The following is a 19,643-nucleotide window of genomic DNA, read 5'->3' as shown; positions in this document are numbered from 1 at the left end:
AATGTTCAATTTATAAGCCTTGTTCTGTATCGGTCAAAATAAATAAACTCTTACTGAAAAAATACTGGGGAATGAGAAGCAACAGTTTCCCTAGTCTAATAGATGTATCAACTTTTTATCATTTAAATACATTGCTAGTGTAAATGAAACATTTTAAAAAATCCATTAGTAATACATTGATATCATTGTGTCCAGATGTCTGTTAAAGAATAATCATCAACATAATTATAAAAATGTCACTAATATACGTGTATATTTAATAAACAAATATCAGAGTAACACATCACAATTACATAAAATATGATGGGAGAGACTTCATTCCTACACTTGGCTACAACTATACCAATCCTGCAAACTCTTCTAACATACTATAAAGGTTTCAGTGTCTGTAACCCCGAAAGCCTTTTAACGGTATATCTGACGACCAAACAGGAACTTAACAATATGACACAGCGGTTTTCAAATTCATAGAAATATCTTGTTTTCACTATAATAAAAACTTAAATTTCCAATATGGTAGCAGAGGTTGTTGTTGTGCAGCCGGTTGTTGTCATGTCCCCCAAGTGCCTGTAGTGGTGCTGTAAGGAGAGTCTGCAGATGATTAAACTAAAAACCCCAGCAGCTCTTTACTGCTATTTTTTGCTGTAGATAAACTACATTTATATTTATCAGGGATTCACACAAAATTATATACGGATACAAATCAGACAGTTCCGTAAAAAATACCGAAAAAAACAGTTCGTAAAGAGCCCAATAGACTGAAATCTACATTTGCAGACTCTCTATCCGGAGTGAATATCAGATACAGCAAGCAGCAACTGAAGGTAAGCGGATATGCTGTGAAGCATCGAGCTCGACTGGGAGAGGAACACCGGATAGTGCGTCAGACAAGGCCGTCGCCGCTGCAACTTGAGGTCGGGGGATTACAAGGTCTGGCAGGCCGGTATTAGCTGTTTATATTTAATCAGAAGTTCAGTTAACGTGAGAGCTTGTTTGATTTACGCTCGTTTTCGTATTTTTCGTGTCATTTATTTAGATTTCAAGGTGATTGCCATACCTTAAAGTGGTTTTAAGATGTGTTTTCTGTAATGTTTTCCTTTGAAGGCCAGGCGACGTGGGCCTAGCAGCGCCTCCCTTTGTTTGAAACGATATTTTAAGTGCATTTATATTCATATTTCAAAATGTAAGAATGTATTTAAATAAGTTGTAAACGTGTTATTTTGTAGAAATGGTTATTTTGGTGTTTTTTGTATTTTTTATATTACTCATTTATTTCAGTGTATTTATTTCCGTTTCCTGGGGGAGCTCTAGGGCTGCTTTGTGTATTATTCAGTTTCTTCCTTGGTGCTCAATTTTTAATTTTAATTTTAATATTTCCTTTTTGTTTGCAATGTTCTGAAGGTTGTTTCATGTAGGGAAAAACAACTTATCCGCAACTGTACTTTCATTTTTTAAGTTTCATTTTCGGAACTGTAGCTAACTTTAAAATTCCTGCTCAGTTTGTGCGGGGCGAAATCGTTCTACAATGTCAATCGTACATTTTCTAAGTTAAATTTTGTTTTTACGTATGCATTTCACAAAGTAAAAACTGTAAGCCGCTGCTATACTAGGTTTTCTGTGATTTTTAGAAGCTAGCTAAATAACTCGAATTTGCAAAACCGGAGAAATTTGGATCAGGACCTGCAGCTTGCACCTTTGCAACGTATCTAGTTACTTGATCAACTTCGCTGTCCGCTGTTCGTATTCTGTCCTGGAAGTTTTTATACAAAACCTTGCACAATTACAATACAAATATACAAAGAGTTTTAAAACTGCATAGCTTTCTGCCAGAAGGAACGGTTTAAATAAAGCACGTAGATTTCATATATTACTATTAAGTGTATTAGTGGTGTGTATTCTTCCAGTGTTCCCACAATGTCAGTTGTGTGCCCACGTTGCGACTGGAGTGACAGTGTAGTTTCTCTGCATTTTAGTTTGTATGAAAAGAGTCCAGATTACACCAGGTAAATCCGAGGGACGTTAAGATTAATGCATAGTTTGAAACGCAGGTGGAGATGACTGCTTCATGACACTACTCCTGAAGAACAGATTATTTTACAAAGATCATGGAAAGATAAATCGCTTTATCAGAAGCAAAACGAAATGAAAAAATCTAATAAATCTGGAGAGATCGATCCCTCCAATCTACTCTTCCGCGGCACCTACAGTCTGCTTAGACGCAATTCGTTAAATATGAACACAACTGTTAACGGCATTTAATTGATATTTCTGTTTAGATTTTTACCAGTGTTAAGATCAAGGAAAGAACAGAGCAGTTTAGTTTCATTCTTTCATTTTCAACTCTGTTGAATTTGGTTTAACTATTGGAGAGTTCCCTTTTGGAATTTCATCAGTTCTATGAATTCGAGTGACCTGAGGTTTTTTTTTTGGTGAGAACAAGCCGTTCAGCCCATCGGCGTTTGTCCTTTTTCTGTACAGTACTGATCGTCTCACATCAAGCCTGGACTTGAAAGTGTCTGATGTCCAAACTGCTAATCCGTCCCATTTATACTGCTAGCGAAACGAAGATCTTCTCTGCAGTAACAGAGAAATTAAATGAACAAAGGTCTTTACTTGCGCTTAATGTTTGTTTTTTGTCTGTAGTTAAAGCAAAAGGAGAACTAACTGGGGGGATCTAAGCATTATAGTTTAAAAGCTTTCTGCTTTGATATTATGGGAGAATGTTAATAGGGTTACCTAGTCACTCATAAAAGAGCATGGATAGAAAGGGAAGGGGCTTCACTAAGTATTATCGACTTGCTTAATAGAGTTATTTTCTGTCTGAACGTAAACCGCAGATGGGGAGTTTTCCTGTCATTTTACAGCCAATATTTCCCTTTAAATATCCCCTTGTTAACTGACACAGACTTTGGGCCATCTGTTACATCATTAGTCATACTGCACCATTTAGTATCATCTTTGTACTTCATTTGGGAGTGTTTATGCTGGTTGTAAATACAGGTGGTTGTATTTTCAGAGTTTTCATCACGTTGCAAATCAGAGTTTACCTGAAAGGGGCTTTTCTGAGGATATGACAGGGTTGAGGCTATAACTGTACGTTTCATAACTTGTGTTTATAATGTCTCATCATTGTGCCTAGCAAAATAGCTCCAAATCATAATTTAATGGAGCAGTGGTTAGGGTTCTGGACTGTAACTGGCAAAGTTGTGGGTTTTAATCCTGGGTGAGAGACAGCTGTTGTATCCTCTAGTGCATTTTACCCAGATTGCTCATGCAAAATGCCCATCTCCATGAATAAGTGCGTGCGATTAAGTCGATTTTGCTAATTTAGTATCTTGCTAAAGATATAAGTCAGCTATATTAATAATTAGTAATTATGAATAAAAACCATCCTCAGTTGTTTTCTGAAGAAGTTTAAAACCAGTCATTTATACCATCTTTCCTTTTCTTATCGTGTGAGATTTACCAAGCCTTCTTAGCACGTTATTTAGTAGATGTGTTTATTTTTGTATTATTCATTCTTTCAGTGTATTTATTTCCATTTCCTGGGGGAGCTCCTCTGTGAGCATCTAGCAGTGTCCACATTAATGAGGTTATACGCAATAAGCAGTTATCGTATTCATCAAAGATTTTCATGGGAGAGATGGAAAAATGTGCCGGATAACAGAGTACCTCAGCCTCATTTGCAGCCGGCCAACAGGAAGTCAAATAGAAACAATTGGAGGAGCAGGACACAATCTCTCAATGTTTTTGGCCCAGGTAAGCCTTATTTGGGTCAAAATGGCAAATTTGACTGGTTGCTCCAAAGTTCAGTCCATGGATTTGTCTGTTAAAATAGAAGAAATTAACCTTGGAGATTAAACGATAAACGAGGTTGCTTTTTATGTATACATTTATGTTCAAAATGAGTGCAGATGTAGTGCAGCGCTTCTGCAGACAGTGCAAGAGATCACCTCAGCATACAGTAAAAAATTAAGAATCCCTTATAAATGACCACATATCTGTGCTGATGAAAGTTTTTATCAAGTTTAAGGGTCTTGTCCATCTTCAAGTCTCTGTCAAAACAGGAAAAAACGATATTGTAATCTTCACAACAATTTATTGTTGAAGTCTTAGATATCTCTTCAGTTACAGTTTTCTATTTCTCTAAAGATGTTACTTCTGCCATTAACTGTCAGTGACGGATCAGCTTTTTTTGGACAAATATTTAGAATCAAACTATTATGCGGAAGTGTACAATATGCTAGTTCACAGTGTCACATGTCCTTAAAATGAGCATATCCACTATAGTTTTATAACTAAAAAAAGGACAGCGGCACTCTACACCTTGAAAGCTTTAAATGAACCGTGCTAGTTTTTGAAAATTGTTCCAAGACCCATGGAAATAATGAACCCGTATGGTTTTGAGTACAGTACACAGGCCACACGTAGTCAGTATCCAATTTGTCTTGTAACATACAAAAACCTACCTAAAAACCAGTAATCATGAAAATCTAGCACGCAGTTGCCTTGCCTCTAATATTACAAATCTTAAATGAGTGAGTTTAACTTAGTTTAAAGAAAGGTTTGTAGGACTCTGCCGATAACCAATAGATTGGGCGCTTTGTGGGAGACTAACACGAATATCTGAGGCAGTGCTGAGTCACACAGAAGAAAAGTGATGAGTACAAGAAAGGAGATCTCTAGGTTAAGAACAGTTAGAGCTAAAGGTAAAGACGTGGCTCCCGGTTTGTCAAACCCTGTTATTAACGTACAGGCAAATATGAACTGTCCTGCATGAGTAGTTCTGTTTGGATAGCAGAGCTTGTAAGTGAATACAAAATGTGCATTTGATGGGCATGTTTTATACCTGAACATTACTGAACAGACATTAATTTTGCAGAATATGCTAATTTGAACAAAATGTCAAAAGGGTTGTAAAGGGATAATTATATTTGCAAATAGCGTTCAAACATTTGTTAACAGGTGTCTCAATTTGAATTTTCCATCGTTTGCTGTATAGTGTAGTACCATATATCTTCTTTTAAAACATATACATTTTTTGAAGTAAATGGCAGAAAGTAAAGTACTTTTTGAAGTAAATCCTCAGATACACTCCTGTACCTTCGTAATGCACATTGTGATTGTTCTATGTGTTTTGTGTACATACTGATTCTGGGTTCTCAATAGACTGTTCTATTTTTCTCAGAGCTTATTTTCGTTAGGAAGAGAGGAATCTTTCCATAAATCTGATTGTTTAAGCCCTCTGTGGCAGAGAGTATTTTTACTCATTTGGGCATTGAAGAGTTGTGAAAGGCAGTGCCCGTTTCACAACCTCAAGTAATGTTCTGCTACAGTGTGCGGGTGAAAATAACTGTGATTCATTTCTATCACCAGGACTTGAATGCAAAAGGAATTTGTGTAACCATGCGATTCAGACATTAGTGCCAAATGTCAGTGCAAATTAAAACACTGGTGTGGATACTTATAGGGAGCATGCTTCAGGTTACTTCTGGATTGCATGGACTAGTAGGTTACAATTTACTGTCTTGATTTCCTTCTTACCTCAGCTCTTGACTGAATGTGAGAGTACATTCCAGTCAGATTAAAACAACCCCCCCCCAAACACTGCTAGGATCATTTATTTCTGATTTCCCACAGCATTTAATTTTCTGTCGTACAAAATATAAAGATCAGTTTACCTCATATTCATGTCCGGCCCCTGCATAAGGCCAAACTACCGTCCATCGCTTTTCCAATTGCTTCGTCCGGGTCAGGGTTGCAGGGGAACCTATCCCAGCATGCGACGGGCCCAAAGCAGGCTACAGCCTGGCAGGACGTCCAACACACTCACACCAGGTTCAGTTTTCCCAGATTGAAAGCCGGTTAACCAGCCAGTTTGTCTACAGACTGTGGGAGGAAATTGGAGCACTTGGAAGAAACCCATGTATATGCATGGAGAACACGCAGACTCCACACAAACAGCACCCCAGGTCTTTAGTTGAACTCGGGGTCCCAGCTGTGTGAGGCAGCAATGCTTACCACTGCGCCACTATGCGCAGTTTCTAGCATTGGTTTCTGATGTTTTTTCGTGCTCAATTTTCTCTTGTATGTATAAAAAAAGATAGTTAAGCAAAGATTCAGTGTAAATGATGGAAGACAAAATTATTCCATCGCCCTTTTTTAGATAAATGTCAAGCCATTAAACTTTCAAAAAATTGTAAATGCTTTATACTGTACAGTGTTGTGTGTTAAGAACCCCATCATTTGCATCTGTTAGGCATTTCATGACAAAACACCCAAAATGTATAGTGTAGTATCATACGTCCTCTTTCAAACATATCAGTGGGTAGATGTTCAAGTAAATCCTCCGAAAATGCCATCTGGAAACGGCAGTCTGTGTCCAGATGCGGCGACTCTTTGTAATCAAGAATTTGGTCAAATTTATGCAACCATCGGTTATGAAATATTGAAGGCATGATTTTATTTGTAGTTGCATGTTCTCACTGTGAGCACAGGGGTTTTCTGGGGTGCTTCCTGACAGCTCCCGTGGGTATGCTGCAGAGGTTGGGTTGGGTACTCTGAACCAGAGGTGTCCAGTGCCAGTTCAGCTCTCCCTAAATCAATGAGTATTTAAAGATTAGGAATACTTGTTTAGGCAGCCGATCAGTTAAAGCCAGTAATTTTGTTTGTTTTTTTTAGTGAAGGGAAAATGAGTCCTTCAGGGCTGAATAATCTCATTTTTGTTCCCAATGATCTCTGCAATTAAACACACCATCTGTTTAATTGATTATCGTTAAATCGTTCCAGGCCTTTAGAAATTGACGATTTAAAGATGACCTATTAAAACAATAGCTGGATTAGACCTCTTCAGAGCCAGGCTGGAGACTCCTGCTCTAAATTGTCCTTAGTCCTGTCCAGAGTGAGGGTGCACAGGATGACTTTTATCCTCCATGCTTTCAAGATAGGACAGGACTCTGTTCTGCCACTGTTATCATCAGGAAAAGTAGCTTTTGGTGATGGGTGGATATTTTCAGCTGGAATAAGATCACTTTATTAGCCATATACAATTTCTTGCATTAGGAATCTGTCTTTTCTCATACCCCAGCTTGCTCTCCGTGAGACGCACAGTTAAAATATAATATAATATAGTTAAAATATATTAGTTAAGAGCATAAGTAATGGTATTACTTTTGTTGCACAGTTAAATACAATAGTGTGCAATCCAGGGAGATGTTTCATCGAGGGGCTCTGCGTCATCATAAACCACTGGAGCAAAGGCTGAAGTATTTAATTAAATGGCCCTGACCCCTTGAATGACGTTCTCCTTGTAATTCACAACACTCACTGTTAATGTAAATATAGGCTGTAGTGTATTAAAAAAGCAGTACAGAATTATTACTATATTTGTTTTTTGCTTGAGCAGTTTTAAATGTGTCAGGTTATCTTTTAAATGTAAAGGCTGATCGCAAGACCTTTCTGACATTTGCATGCAATAAATGTGCTGAAAACAAACATGCGTTCTCCATGTCGGCACAAGGCCCTACGTTGTTAATTTCACTGATAAATTATTTATTTTCCAGAGAGGCCTGCCTATCTAAAGACTAAACAAAAGTCCTTACTACGGTAATGACTTCACTGGAAGATTAGCTAATATGTGCTTCCTGTGTCAGGCGGGAAAAGACCAGTTGGTTTTTCTGATTCTTTCTAAGCTTCTTCTCCCATAAAAAGTAGCACATTTTAAAGATATCTTTTAAAGATATGTTACAGTACAGTGCAGATATTCTTTGATGCATAAAGGATTCATAATATTAACAGCGCTACTGCATGTGCTATTTAGATATAATTTACATTTTTAGTTTAGCAGACGTTTAGTTTTAGATTTGTCTTTCGTATGAGAGAAAATACTGACTTTATTCACAGTAATGCTTGACTTGATATTGAATTTTTGGTTTAGTACTTGAAGAACATGATTTAACTACCCATTGTTTTATTTAAATGACTAGTGGTGACCAATTTCGCATGCTGCTCATATGCACTTTTATTAGACCGAAAATGGATCTGCTTTCCCTTTTGTGTTTGATAAAGGATGTTTCTATATAAATCTAAATTCTAGCAGCAACATGTGACATTGTCTTTTTGAATACTGGTTCATGTACACGTATGTGACAGTTATTCACTATTTCGACGTGTAATGGATCGTTTTGTAACTATTACATTTCAAAATAGTGAATGCACATGTGAAATAGAAATGGTGATGAGTTATTCCTAATTCAAATGTTGTGTTGTTAAGCTGCATTGAGAACACACGTTAGCACAAGATGATTTCAAATGGTTCACTATTTCTATTTGACGTGTTTACTGTGATCTGGCTGAATTGGACTTGCGTGATGCTGTGCAGATTATTTACATGTGTAGTTTTCACAAGCACAATTGAGGAGTGCCTTGTAAATCGCCACAGAATATGTAGGCGTAATGACAGCAATGATTACTTGTTTTCTGCTGTAGAGACGCTGTGAGTTCCAACTTTTTTTCTACGAGAGCAGACCCCGAATCTAGTCCTTACGGCGCATGACTCCTCAGTTGTTGTTTACAAAACAGAGGCAGGTGTGTTGATGTTTTCTGTGACCGGTGAGAGAGAAAACCGCAAAAATACAGGTATTGACCAGTTTTCTTCAGGCTTCACAGTGGGGTGCTGAGTGTCGCCCATACAGTTGTTTGAAAAGACCACACTGCCTTAATCTTTGTCCGTCTTTGTTTTAAATTGTTTTTTAATGCCATTATCCTTGGGCAAAAATAAAGTAGCCTACTCTTTCACGTGGTTTTCAAACTCAACAGATTATTTTTTAGGTTTTTTTGAAACAAATTAATAAGTCAGTCCTCTTTACAGATTGCTTTCCTGCTGTTTTTGTTTTTAAAAAACTACCTGATAGGAACTTAGCAAGAATGAAATAGCCATGTCTGGCTTTGAACTCTTATGAAAATAATGCCCACTGAAAGGATAAAATAAGACGTCAGTGTCAGCTCCATAAGTCCTAGGCAAATGGTAACTGTGCTACACAATACTATTTAAAATTATAATGCATTTAATAATTTCGTATCTCGCAATGAAAAACAATACATGTCAAGTCTTTTAAGCTAGCAAGGCCCTTTTCTGCTGATGAAGCATAATTGTTCTTGACAAACGTACACGATGACACCTTATTATAAGCAGCCTTCATTCGTACTTGTACTTCAGGAGCAGTTCCATTTGGATTTCCTTTCTGTTGTTCAGTGAAGTATAGTTACTTTTGTCTGAAACATAACTGCTCAGAAGAATGATGATTCCGTAGCGAGCTGGCTAAAGAAAATTGGGTATTGATCAAAGCCATATTGATTTTCAGACTTGCATAAGTGGTGCTGCTCGATTTTCCTTCCACATATAACACAGTGCAAGTAAAATGCTTTGTTAATGTTATGCACATCATATATACAGTATATAGATTCAACTACCAGACTATGTTAAGTAAGAAACCCCCTCAGATCTAAATGTTGATATACTGTAGGTGCTGTACTCCCAGACTTGCATAAGTGTTGCATTCAGCACAACCTTTTGTAAGTTGGAGCACACTCTTATATGGAATATTTACACTTACATCTGTTATCATTATCATTTTTGTTACGCTGCAGTCAAAATACAAAATGTCACTATTCCAGCATAATTATTGCAGTACGCTGCACTGTACTTAAATAATCAATCTGTGCTCCTCAGAGGAGTTGTATGGCATTATTTTCACATCCTTATAACATATTTCAGCAGAAGAGTAACACTGTGAACACACAGCAGAAATTATTCCAGACACCACACCCACAAACAGAATGTACACCCCCAAGGTGTACACAACTTTTTATGTAAAGTAGGGTTTATGTGAGTTGGCAGCTACTTGTGTTCCCAGAATAATAGTGAAGAGTCCACGGACATTTTCACAAGTTTCAGAGCCAGCTCATGGTGTTTTTTGTAGTTTACGTATAAGTATTATCATGTGCCCAGTCATAATGGCACAGACACACTCTAACATAGAGGATATTGCAAGGTTACACAACAGATGCATAATTGATATAGACAGGTATCTTAAAGGGGTAGGTGATTTAATCTAAGTTCAGTTTGGAAAAAAGTGTTGTACACTTTTTAAACTTTAAGTTAGAAAATAATCTGTCTGACACAAAGAGAGAAACTGAGTAAAGGTCCTCAGGACGGTCTTTTTTTAGTCACCAACTAAAAATCTTAGTGTAGACAGAAATTAATCTGTGTAAATTTTCACCCTACTCGTGTTTTTGGATGTTTTCTTAGAATCAGCAGTTTGGAATGGTGGTTTCAAGTCCATGTGGATCTGCGAGTGTTAGCATATAATTCACCCCCCCACACATGCTGATCTGTAGTTACTGTAACTGCTGTAATTTCTGGATGGATAGCTGCTTTTCTGTTTTGAGGTATTGGTTCCACAGTGGTTGTTGAAAACTATATAGAAATGAATACAGCATTAAAAGCTGTGGATACATGTTTCAAACAAAGGCTGAGGCCAGACTCATTGTGAATGCTGTCTCTTATGGTAACCCTTTTTCACACTATTTTAAACAAGGTAATAGCTGATTATTAGAGCCCTGTGTGTATTATTTCTGACTGTTTAGACAATTAAACGAAGAATTCCTTTGGTAGAAAAGGCAAGTAATTTTTCAATTAGGGATCCTAACTGCAGAAAGAAAAGGATTATGTGCCAAACAAATAATCATTTGTACAAACAATTGGATGGGGGAAGATGATGTTTTTTTTTATACTTAACCTGTCTTAACATAGTTAATTTCAAAAAGTAAATGTTGATTATTATTATTTACCCCTGTGGGGGTCAGATTAGAGTCACTTGATCTGTAGGTTAACAGCATGGAGACATGGTCAGGGATTCAAGCTCACAGCTGGAAGGGCTGTGGTTTCAAGTCCAGGCTGGAGCTATGTTGTGTCTCAATGTAGAAGGCTGGTTTAATGCCCTGCTGAGTAAATGTCTTTCTCTTCAATGAGAATGTCTTCATAATTTGCCTACATGGTTTATTAAGGATTAGTCTTATCATTGTATTGAATTTAATGCCATCTGTGTGTGGTAAATGAAGTTTCATTGTATTGATATCTTGCAACTCTGTTTTATACTTGAACCTTTCTCCTCTGTATGCTTACATTTGGGGAACATTAGAAAGGTCTGTAAGTGGCCAGCCACCATATCACCATGCAGTTCACAGCTGGCAGCCCATTGAAGCTCAGCAGGTATGAGCCTGGTCAGTACCTGGATGGGAGACCTCCTGGGAAAGCTGAGTTTTCTGCTGGAAGTGGTGTTAGTGGGGCCAGCAGGGGGCGCTCACCAAATAATCTATGTGGGTCTATGTAATAATCTATGTATGTCTATGTGGGTCCTAATAACCTAGTACAGTGACGGGGACACTGTACTGTAAAAAGGCGCCGTCCTTCGGATGAGACGTAAAACCAAGGTCCAGACTCTCTGTGGTCATTAAAAATCCCAGGACGTTTCTCTAAAAAAGTTGGGAGTGTTTCCCCAGCATCCTGGACCAATTTCCCCCTTGCCTTTACCAATCATGGCCTCCTAATAATCACCATCTATGAATTGACTTCATTACTCCGTTTTCCTCCTGATGTGTGGTGAGCGTTCTGGCGCACTATAGCTGGCGTCGCATCATCCAGGTGGGGCTGCACACTGGTGGTGGAGGGGAGTCCCCATTACCTGTAAAGCGCTTTGAGTGGAGTGTCCAGAAAAGCGCTATATAAGTGTAAGCAATTATTATTAAGTGAGAATCGACCGACTGATTTAAGAGGAGTGACATAAAGATAGTCTTCACTCTATTGAATATTTCCCTTTAGATTTAGTCTCCATACTACAAGCATTGTGCTTTGGATCCACAAGTCGGTTGTTTTGTTTTTCAATATGAACAAGAGATGCCTTTCAGAAGTCATTGGTACAGCACTTCCAACAGTTGCTTAAGTGGTAGTACCCAGGGCCTGGGGAATCACTGATGTAGTACCCATCCATAAGGGTGTGAAATGTGAATCGAATGATAAAACCAAGGAGTCTGTTTCTTTTACCTTGCATGTAATTGAAGTAAATTAAAAGAACTAAACCGGAGGATTACCCATATGGATGTAATGTCCTAAGAAATAATCAACATGGGTTTAGGTTAAGAACTCGCCTGCCCAACATTTTATGACCCTTTTAACAAGCAATAACAGCGAATTTCGATTTTTAGGCTTTCGTTGGAGTTCTTCGTAAGCAGTTCATTCTCAAATTGCATGCAATACGCATTCAGACAAGCACAAGTGTTCGGATTTGGAAGTGTCAGTTAAATATATTGTTATCCCCTTCTTGTTCTATTTTATAAGAGGGGAAAACTCGAATGAGGGTAATGTAATTAGTGGAGTACCAGAAGGATGTTCCTAGGACCACTTTCTTCGTAGATTTATTTCAGTGATCCAGATTCTGGTCTTGATAATGAACTAGTCCAGTTTGCGGATGATACGAAATTAGCAAACGCTATAGACGACTTTGATCAAATTCAAGATTGGTCCAACACCTGGCAGGTGAAGTTTAATGTAGACTTTTGCATGCAGGTACTAAAAACATAAACTAGAAATACAAAACGGGAAATCTAGAGCTTGAGGAGGCTACTTCTGAAGAAGACGTAGGTGTTTATATTGACATCTACATCTAAGAAATGTGGAGAAGCAGTTAAAAGGGAATAAAACTTATAATTCAAAATATTGGAGGTAGCATTAAAGTTCTATAAGTCATTAGTATGGTCTCATTTACAATACTGTGTGCAATTTTGGTTACCAGATGATAGAAAAGATGTTCATTGACATCCATTGTCCATTGACAGTCCTTGCAAAAGTCTTCAGTTATTTTTCTTAAGAATATTTTCTGACATAAAACAATGGCACATTAAAATGATTAATTTTGAGTTTCAGTGCTTAGAAATAAAAATATCACAGAGAACTCAATTTCAATGTAGGATTTGTAATTCAGTGAAATGAGAGAATGTGTCAAGGGTCTGAATACTTTTGCAAGGCACTGTATATTCTGGCCTGTCAGGCTAAAGACCGGATAAAGGAACTCAAGTTTTGAAAGGAGAAGATTGTGAGGGGACCCAATAGAAGATGGGTTAGATGGACTGAATGCCCCCCTCTTGTTTGAAATCTATCCTGTGTTCTCAAGGTTGAACTAGATTCTTATAACAATAGGAGTGTTTAACATGAGGTCCTATCTAATGATCTAATGAAACAATGGTTTCAGTGGATAAAGTATGTCCCCTTCTAGATGTTAAATATGATTTTTCTCTGTGCTAAGCTATTGCAATCACAGTTTAAAAGTTTTGTAAGGAAGAGACATTATTTAAGAAACTCAATCTGTTACATGTTTTTTGTTCCTGTTTTCTTGGGGGTTTGGATAATTAAGAGGACACTGCAATACTCAAGCCAACTATCTTAACTGCAGATCAAAAAGTGTCTGGTAACCCTTGCGTGAATGAGTTTAGACAGGCCTTATTGTACTTATAGTGAGTGCAATAACTGTCAAAAATAAGTGTAAGTACTGTATTTGTTGTTAGAATCATTAATGAAACCTTCAAACGTGACTCCAATTTAGAGGTGGACAAATTACACAGGATTGTGAAAAAAGTAATGCCTTATTGATATTTACAAAGCCAATGTTTTTGATGAGTGAAATCTGTGGAATCTTCAACTTGTACTTCTGAGTGATTCCCTTAAAGGCTTATTCAGAACTGAACGTTTTTGTTAATTAACCAAATCATATCAAATAAATTGTTTTAATTTTCTTACTGTGTGGGTTTTTGGGTGGAAGGTTGGGGGCATCATTTTCCCCCCTCAGTATTCAATGATCAGTATCTAGTGCTCATGAAAGGAGAAGATTTTTAGCTGCATACGTACTGTGTGTAGTTGTCTCCTTTTACTTGCATTATTATCCATGAAGATTCAGTGCTTTATCGAAAAGAGTATTTGCCATGAAATGTAATATCATTTTAGAGAATAGCTATAGTTGTGTAGGTTACAATGAAAATAACTTGGCTTATGTATAGAAAGTGTTTCTTTTCAGGTTTGTACATTTTCTATTAGTTGTGTGAGCCTGTGGAGAAAGGTTCGTGATTTGAAGTCTTTATCTTAATAAGTGCCTGTGTGTTTTTGTAGATTTGTACAAAGCTATTTTCTTTAGAGATCAGTGTTCCCTTTGGGAGGCGTTGGGGGACACTGAGGGGCAGTTGTCTGAATACTTTTCACCGCAGAAGAGGGTGAAACATTGAGAACTTTGGAGCCTGGAGAACCTTCCTCTTCCAGGCCAACTCAGGCACGTTTCAAAAACAAGTTAATCACCGAGACAGTTCAAGGCTTCCGAGTTTTGTATAAAAACATAAACTTGCTTAAAAGGGGGGGAAATCAGTTTATCTCTGGTCTATCCCCCTGGAAGAACTTCCTCTTATATTGACCTGGTTTTCCGTCATCAACCAGCTGTTCCCAAGACAAAAGAGTCTTATCCCCAGTGTTGTGCGCTGCTGGAGTGTGAAATGAACTTGCCTTAAAACGCCACCTGTGTAATCGACAGCCTGCCTCATGTCTCTTCATGCCAGTAGAAAGCTGGAGCTGTTTTCTCCTCTGTTATTTACGAAACCCATTCCAATTTTTTTTTTCCCGCTCTTATGGATAAATGTTTATGCTTAAAAACGGCGAGGGTCAGGCAACATGATTTGCTCCTGGTGTGATGTCCGAGCTCCACCAAATCAAAATGAATGATTGAAAACATGTTGCTCTGTTGAAAGAATCGTCGGTCTAACCGAAACTTGTGTTTTAATGAAAAGCAGTTCATTGCTTATGTATCAATGGTTTTCACTTTGATTCAAATGATCTCCTAAAAAGATGAAATATTATATTATTTTTAGCATATGCTTCTCATTTATCACTATAGAATTTTAGAATATTTGATCTTTTACTTTATCACTGCTCTGATTCAGTCCACAAATGTCCTTTTTTTTTTCTCTGTAAGGACATCACCACCCAACAGATGAAGTGCCGGAGAGCTGTGTTCGCTCAGTCTGACAAGCTTATTCTTTGCCTTTCTTTACCCTTTAATCAAACTGTACTAGGCGATCAGGACAGGTGCAGGAGTGAATGAAATTACAATGACTGCCCGCCTTCATGACAATAACAATTAAAAGCTTTGGAGTGCTGTTTCACTCAGGAGGGCTTCTCTTTAGCTCTCACAGTGTAGCTGAAGCCCCCTGGTCTTCTACAGTATGTGCAGCTCCTAGCACGTGACATGACTTGCAAATAACAGTGCATACATAGCAACGAAAACAAAACAGAGTAATGAATTGTCTGTATCCTATTGAATCTCCAGTCAGAATCGATGTAGCAGCCCTTTAAACTGTATTTCCATCAGTCCCTCAAAGATGCATTACTAAAACCACAAATAATACCTTTCCCCTTTACAGTCACCCTAACCCAGTCCTTACCTTGACCTTAGCCCTGTTTTTAAAGGGGAACTGCAGTCTTACGTTTCTCAGACCGGTTAAAATAAATTCATTGACGTTGTAGAAAAGAATGACAAATTTCAAAGTAAGCATAGTGAACTTTGTGAAAGTACTGGGAGCCATCATGTTGACGCAACTCGCATGAGAGTTGCCACAGATTGTGACGTGATGCGGCCCTTCCTGCTCACTAGTCCCCCGTAATGACTAAAGTCATGTGATGTAAGAACGGAGGAGTACAGGTTGTGCAGCAGAGATTTCACTGCAGAAATGTTCCATTATGATCTGCGTGCATGAGTTAACAAGTAGGTAGTTGTCGGCAAAACTGTCTTGAAATCTAAAGCAATATTTCCTTTGTATTAAAAGAGATGTATTCACAAGTCTGCTTGTTTACAGTGTCATACAGCCACACACGTCACTGGATGTTTTGTTGCCTCGTTCTGAATCTCGGAACATGACGCTACGCAGACCTGGAAATTTTGTGATGTCAATTGGAGGTTTTACACATTACTGTGTATAATGTACTGTTCCTGTAGTTTGAAAAGCACTCATCAGTGCTGGTTCTTTCTCACCCTGGAATATGAAAACAGCATTGCAGTTGCCTCACCCTTCCTCAAACGTTAACTTTAACATTAGCCTCAATCCCGAAACTCTTAATTTGAAATCTAACCCTCTCTACCCTTAGGCTAATGCCCACTCACACATTTGCTCTTAAATCCTCATTGATCAGGACTGCATCCCTGACTGGAATGGTGTGGCTGGAGTTGTATGACTAAGGCTACTGACCTTCAGGTATGCGCTGTCAGCTCCACCCAGTGTAATTTGTCAAAACAGTGGTGTGGTGGCTTTAAAACCAGAATAGAGATAGAACGTACCTCCAGTTAGCTAATAATAAACTACATTTGTTATTCCTATCATTGTTGTAGTCATGGGCTTTTTGGTTGGTCTTTTTCAGTTCTATAGGGGGGATGGGAGGGAGGGTAGGAGAGGGTGTGTTCTTCTGCTCGCATTTCTGATAGCTGTTTTTTATTAATTGCTTATAAATGTAAATAGTGCAAATGTTTTTTTTTTTAAATACATTTGCTAGACATCTGTTGTAAACGAGGGGGCAGAGAAAATATCCTGTTTTACAGACGATTATTGTGCAGTATCTTTCCAAAAGTATCCAGATCCCTGTGCAGTTTTCATACTTTGTTCTGAGGTTTGCAGTCCTGTCACTTTAAAGTAGCAAACCTGTTACATATACAATCTACTCCACTCAAAGCAAAAAGCAACACGTACTGTTACTATATAATCGATATAAAGAATAATGAATAAAAATTAAATTAAATTATGTGCTCGAAATTACCTTAACGAGCCATGTAGCTAGTAGAGAGTCCTTTGTGTGTTATAATTGCTCACAAACGGTCTCTCAACTAATTGTGTGACTCAGAGGTGCGTGGTTTCAGAACAAATAGCGCACATAGTACAAGTAAAATGAAAATCTGGATTTAACACCTATCTCTGCTAGGTCTCTCTGTCAGGTAGTGAAGTTGAAGCAAAGATTTGACCATGAAAGCATTAAAACCACTTGAGTGATAAAGTTGTATAAAAGTACAAATCAGAAGGGTATAAAATCACTCCTAAGACCCTTACTATCTCTTTGAAGTTGGTTTAATTCGTCATTGAACAGCATTAACCAATTCTGTAGTCAAATAGTGGCACGCCTCGCTGTTGCTCTCCCATGAAAATACAGTGGAAGGCACTGTGTCACAGAGACTAAGTAATACCCTCCCAGTAGTCGTTTCTTCTTAAGCAGTGAGCTCGTTAGGAGATTCTCCAAATCCAAAAGCATTTCAAACTTCTCTGGTGTTCCCGGTAAAGCCAGGCCTGATTCTCGAACAAGAAAAATGGAGCCAGATGACTTTCACATGCAGGTTGACCATCCTCCTCCTATGCGTTACCTTTTCGATTCTGATTGAAAACCATTTAGTCTGTGTACAGGAACATGTTTAAAGTATCAGTATGCGATACTATACCAATCGATTGTGAAAGGAAAGTCGGTTTAGCCACAGCTTTAAGGTAATTTGGATTATGCAGCTGTCCTGTTTCAGCTGAAGAATTCCTCCAAACATGCCTTGTGACTTTTGCCCTCCATTTTCAGGTACCCCAACCTGGAGGCCTTCTGCTCTAGATAAGAGAACTGAACACTTGTGATGGGTTGTAGTGTAAACTGTTTTTTTTTTTGCTTCAAAATTAACGGACACTTGACATGAACTTGCTATATCTTCCCATGTTTTTTTACGGATAAACATGGATTTGCTTGTTTCCGTATTTAGTTTTTTTGTATGAAAGGTCCGTACCATTATTCTGTTTTTTTTGTATTTTTTCTGTTGATAGAAAGAGAAACAGTTCAGGTAGACATATCCTATCCCAGGAGGCAATCTGCTTTGACTTTGCTTTAGACTTGCAACAGATTTTAATAAGTGTGAGATTTTAGACATGCTGATAATTGAGAAGCAACTAACTGTACTGCACCCCATAAGAAACTAATGCATGTATGTTGTTAGAAAAGTGAAGCATACGGATTTGGAATCGTAAATGTTTTTTATGATTAATCATTCATGCCGGACAATAATACACTCGGAGGACTTTAAATATTGCATAAGCATTAAATCACCTCATTAGAGTGATAGTTGATTCAGCACAGCTGCCGAGGTCAATTAACCTCTTTAATGTGAAGCTTAGCGAAAGAAAAACCGTTAAGAAATCATCCCCACTCATCAAGAGAATGATTCCCATGTGCCCTCAGTATGTGGAAGCTAGATCACAGGTGGGCTCACCAGCAGTGGTTCTTAGTAATGATTCAAGGTTATGTGTAAACTACCTTGATAGATGACACAGCGAGTATGATACAGGCTTGCGGAATATTACATGAATCGTTATACACTGGCTACACAACGGTGGATCCAAGTGTAATTTAATTTTTGATAACAAAAATTCCACATATACGGATTGACAGTAACCTAATTGCATAGCAAAACCCTGATCCAAGTCCTAGTACTTCAGTGGCTACCCTCTCTGTAGGACAATCTTAGCATCGTGTCCATGTTATGGCTTTCTTGTAAGATGAGAATGGGACAGTTATGCCATAGATGCTCTACCGATTGTCCATTTATGGGATGAGCTGGGATAATGTGTGGCATCTCGGGTTTAGAGACCAGTGAACAGGTACAAGACAGAGCATGCATCACAGGAGCACGGCTTATACTGCTTTCAGCCGGCAACCCCTTATACAAACACTGGTAGTGTCAGTGAAATGGCCTTACCTGTGTCATGTCTGTCAAATTAAACATCAGCGCATCAGCTACAAAAATTGATACTTTGTGAATCTGTTGTAGTTATATTCTTATATTTTGTCCCCCATGTATAATAATTCCATTGATGTTTTTACAGAACGGTGTGTGTATATATGCATAGTGAAGAGTTTAAGAGCAGAACAGAATGCGTACTTTTCCAAGTAATGCTGAGAACATTGCATTAACCTTCTTAGGATATACTTTGTATTGTTTGTTTAACACTGTAGCAGCATTTTGAAATATTCTTAACATTAAATTTGTAGACTTGCGAAACAGCAGTTGAAATTTAAGTAACACGTATCGGACAATGGGAGCTGTACACCTCTCGCCGAACTGTTTACCCTCGTCCGTGTTTTTTTAAACGCGTGCTCCCTCTCAGGATTCAGCCAGTCGGCCAGCTGGGTGGTGAAGTAACCTTTTCCTTTTTTTTGTCTTTTTTTTTTTATCCTGCTTTACCTCATCAGCTGATGTTCACAAGGACAAGAGTCACGTGATGTATGAAGGCAAACACATACACTTCTCGGAGGTGGACAATAAGCCATTGTGCTCGTACAGCCCCAAGCTCTGCAAGCAGCGGCGGCTCAACGGCTACGCTTTCTGCATCCGCCACGTCCTCGAAGACAAGACCGCGCCCTTCAAGCAGTGTGAATATGTGGCCAAGTACAACAGCCAGCGCTGCACCAATCCCATCCCCAAGTCGGAGGATCGCAGGTGGGTCAGCTGCCCAGGTGATGGACATGGTAGTAGTACTGG

General features: G+C 38.3%; 1 protein-coding gene across 4 annotated transcripts in view; it reads left to right on the top strand.

Moving 5' to 3' along the window:
- Positions 1–571: 571 nt before the first annotated feature.
- ino80db (INO80 complex subunit Db) overlaps positions 572–19,643 on the top strand; it is a 41,102-nt gene continuing 22,030 nt past the window's right edge. The window contains exons 1-2 of one of the 4 annotated variants that reach the window (XM_069196264.1): positions 572–824; positions 19,355–19,601. In XM_069196264.1, the coding sequence (XP_069052365.1) occupies positions 19,384–19,601 (218 nt within the window). In that variant the 5' untranslated portion in view covers positions 572–824; positions 19,355–19,383. Of the gene's footprint in view, positions 944–19,354; positions 19,602–19,643 lie in introns of all 4 variants that reach the window. The other 3 variants (XM_069196263.1, XM_069196261.1, XM_069196262.1) reach the window with 3 other exon arrangements.

The sequence above is a fragment of the Lepisosteus oculatus genome, chromosome 12 (genome assembly GCF_040954835.1).
Source record: "Lepisosteus oculatus isolate fLepOcu1 chromosome 12, fLepOcu1.hap2, whole genome shotgun sequence".
NCBI classification, from domain to species: domain Eukaryota; kingdom Metazoa; phylum Chordata; class Actinopteri; order Semionotiformes; family Lepisosteidae; genus Lepisosteus; species Lepisosteus oculatus.
Note: the sequence above shows the minus strand (reverse complement) of the source record. Positions and strands in the feature narration are given on the sequence as shown.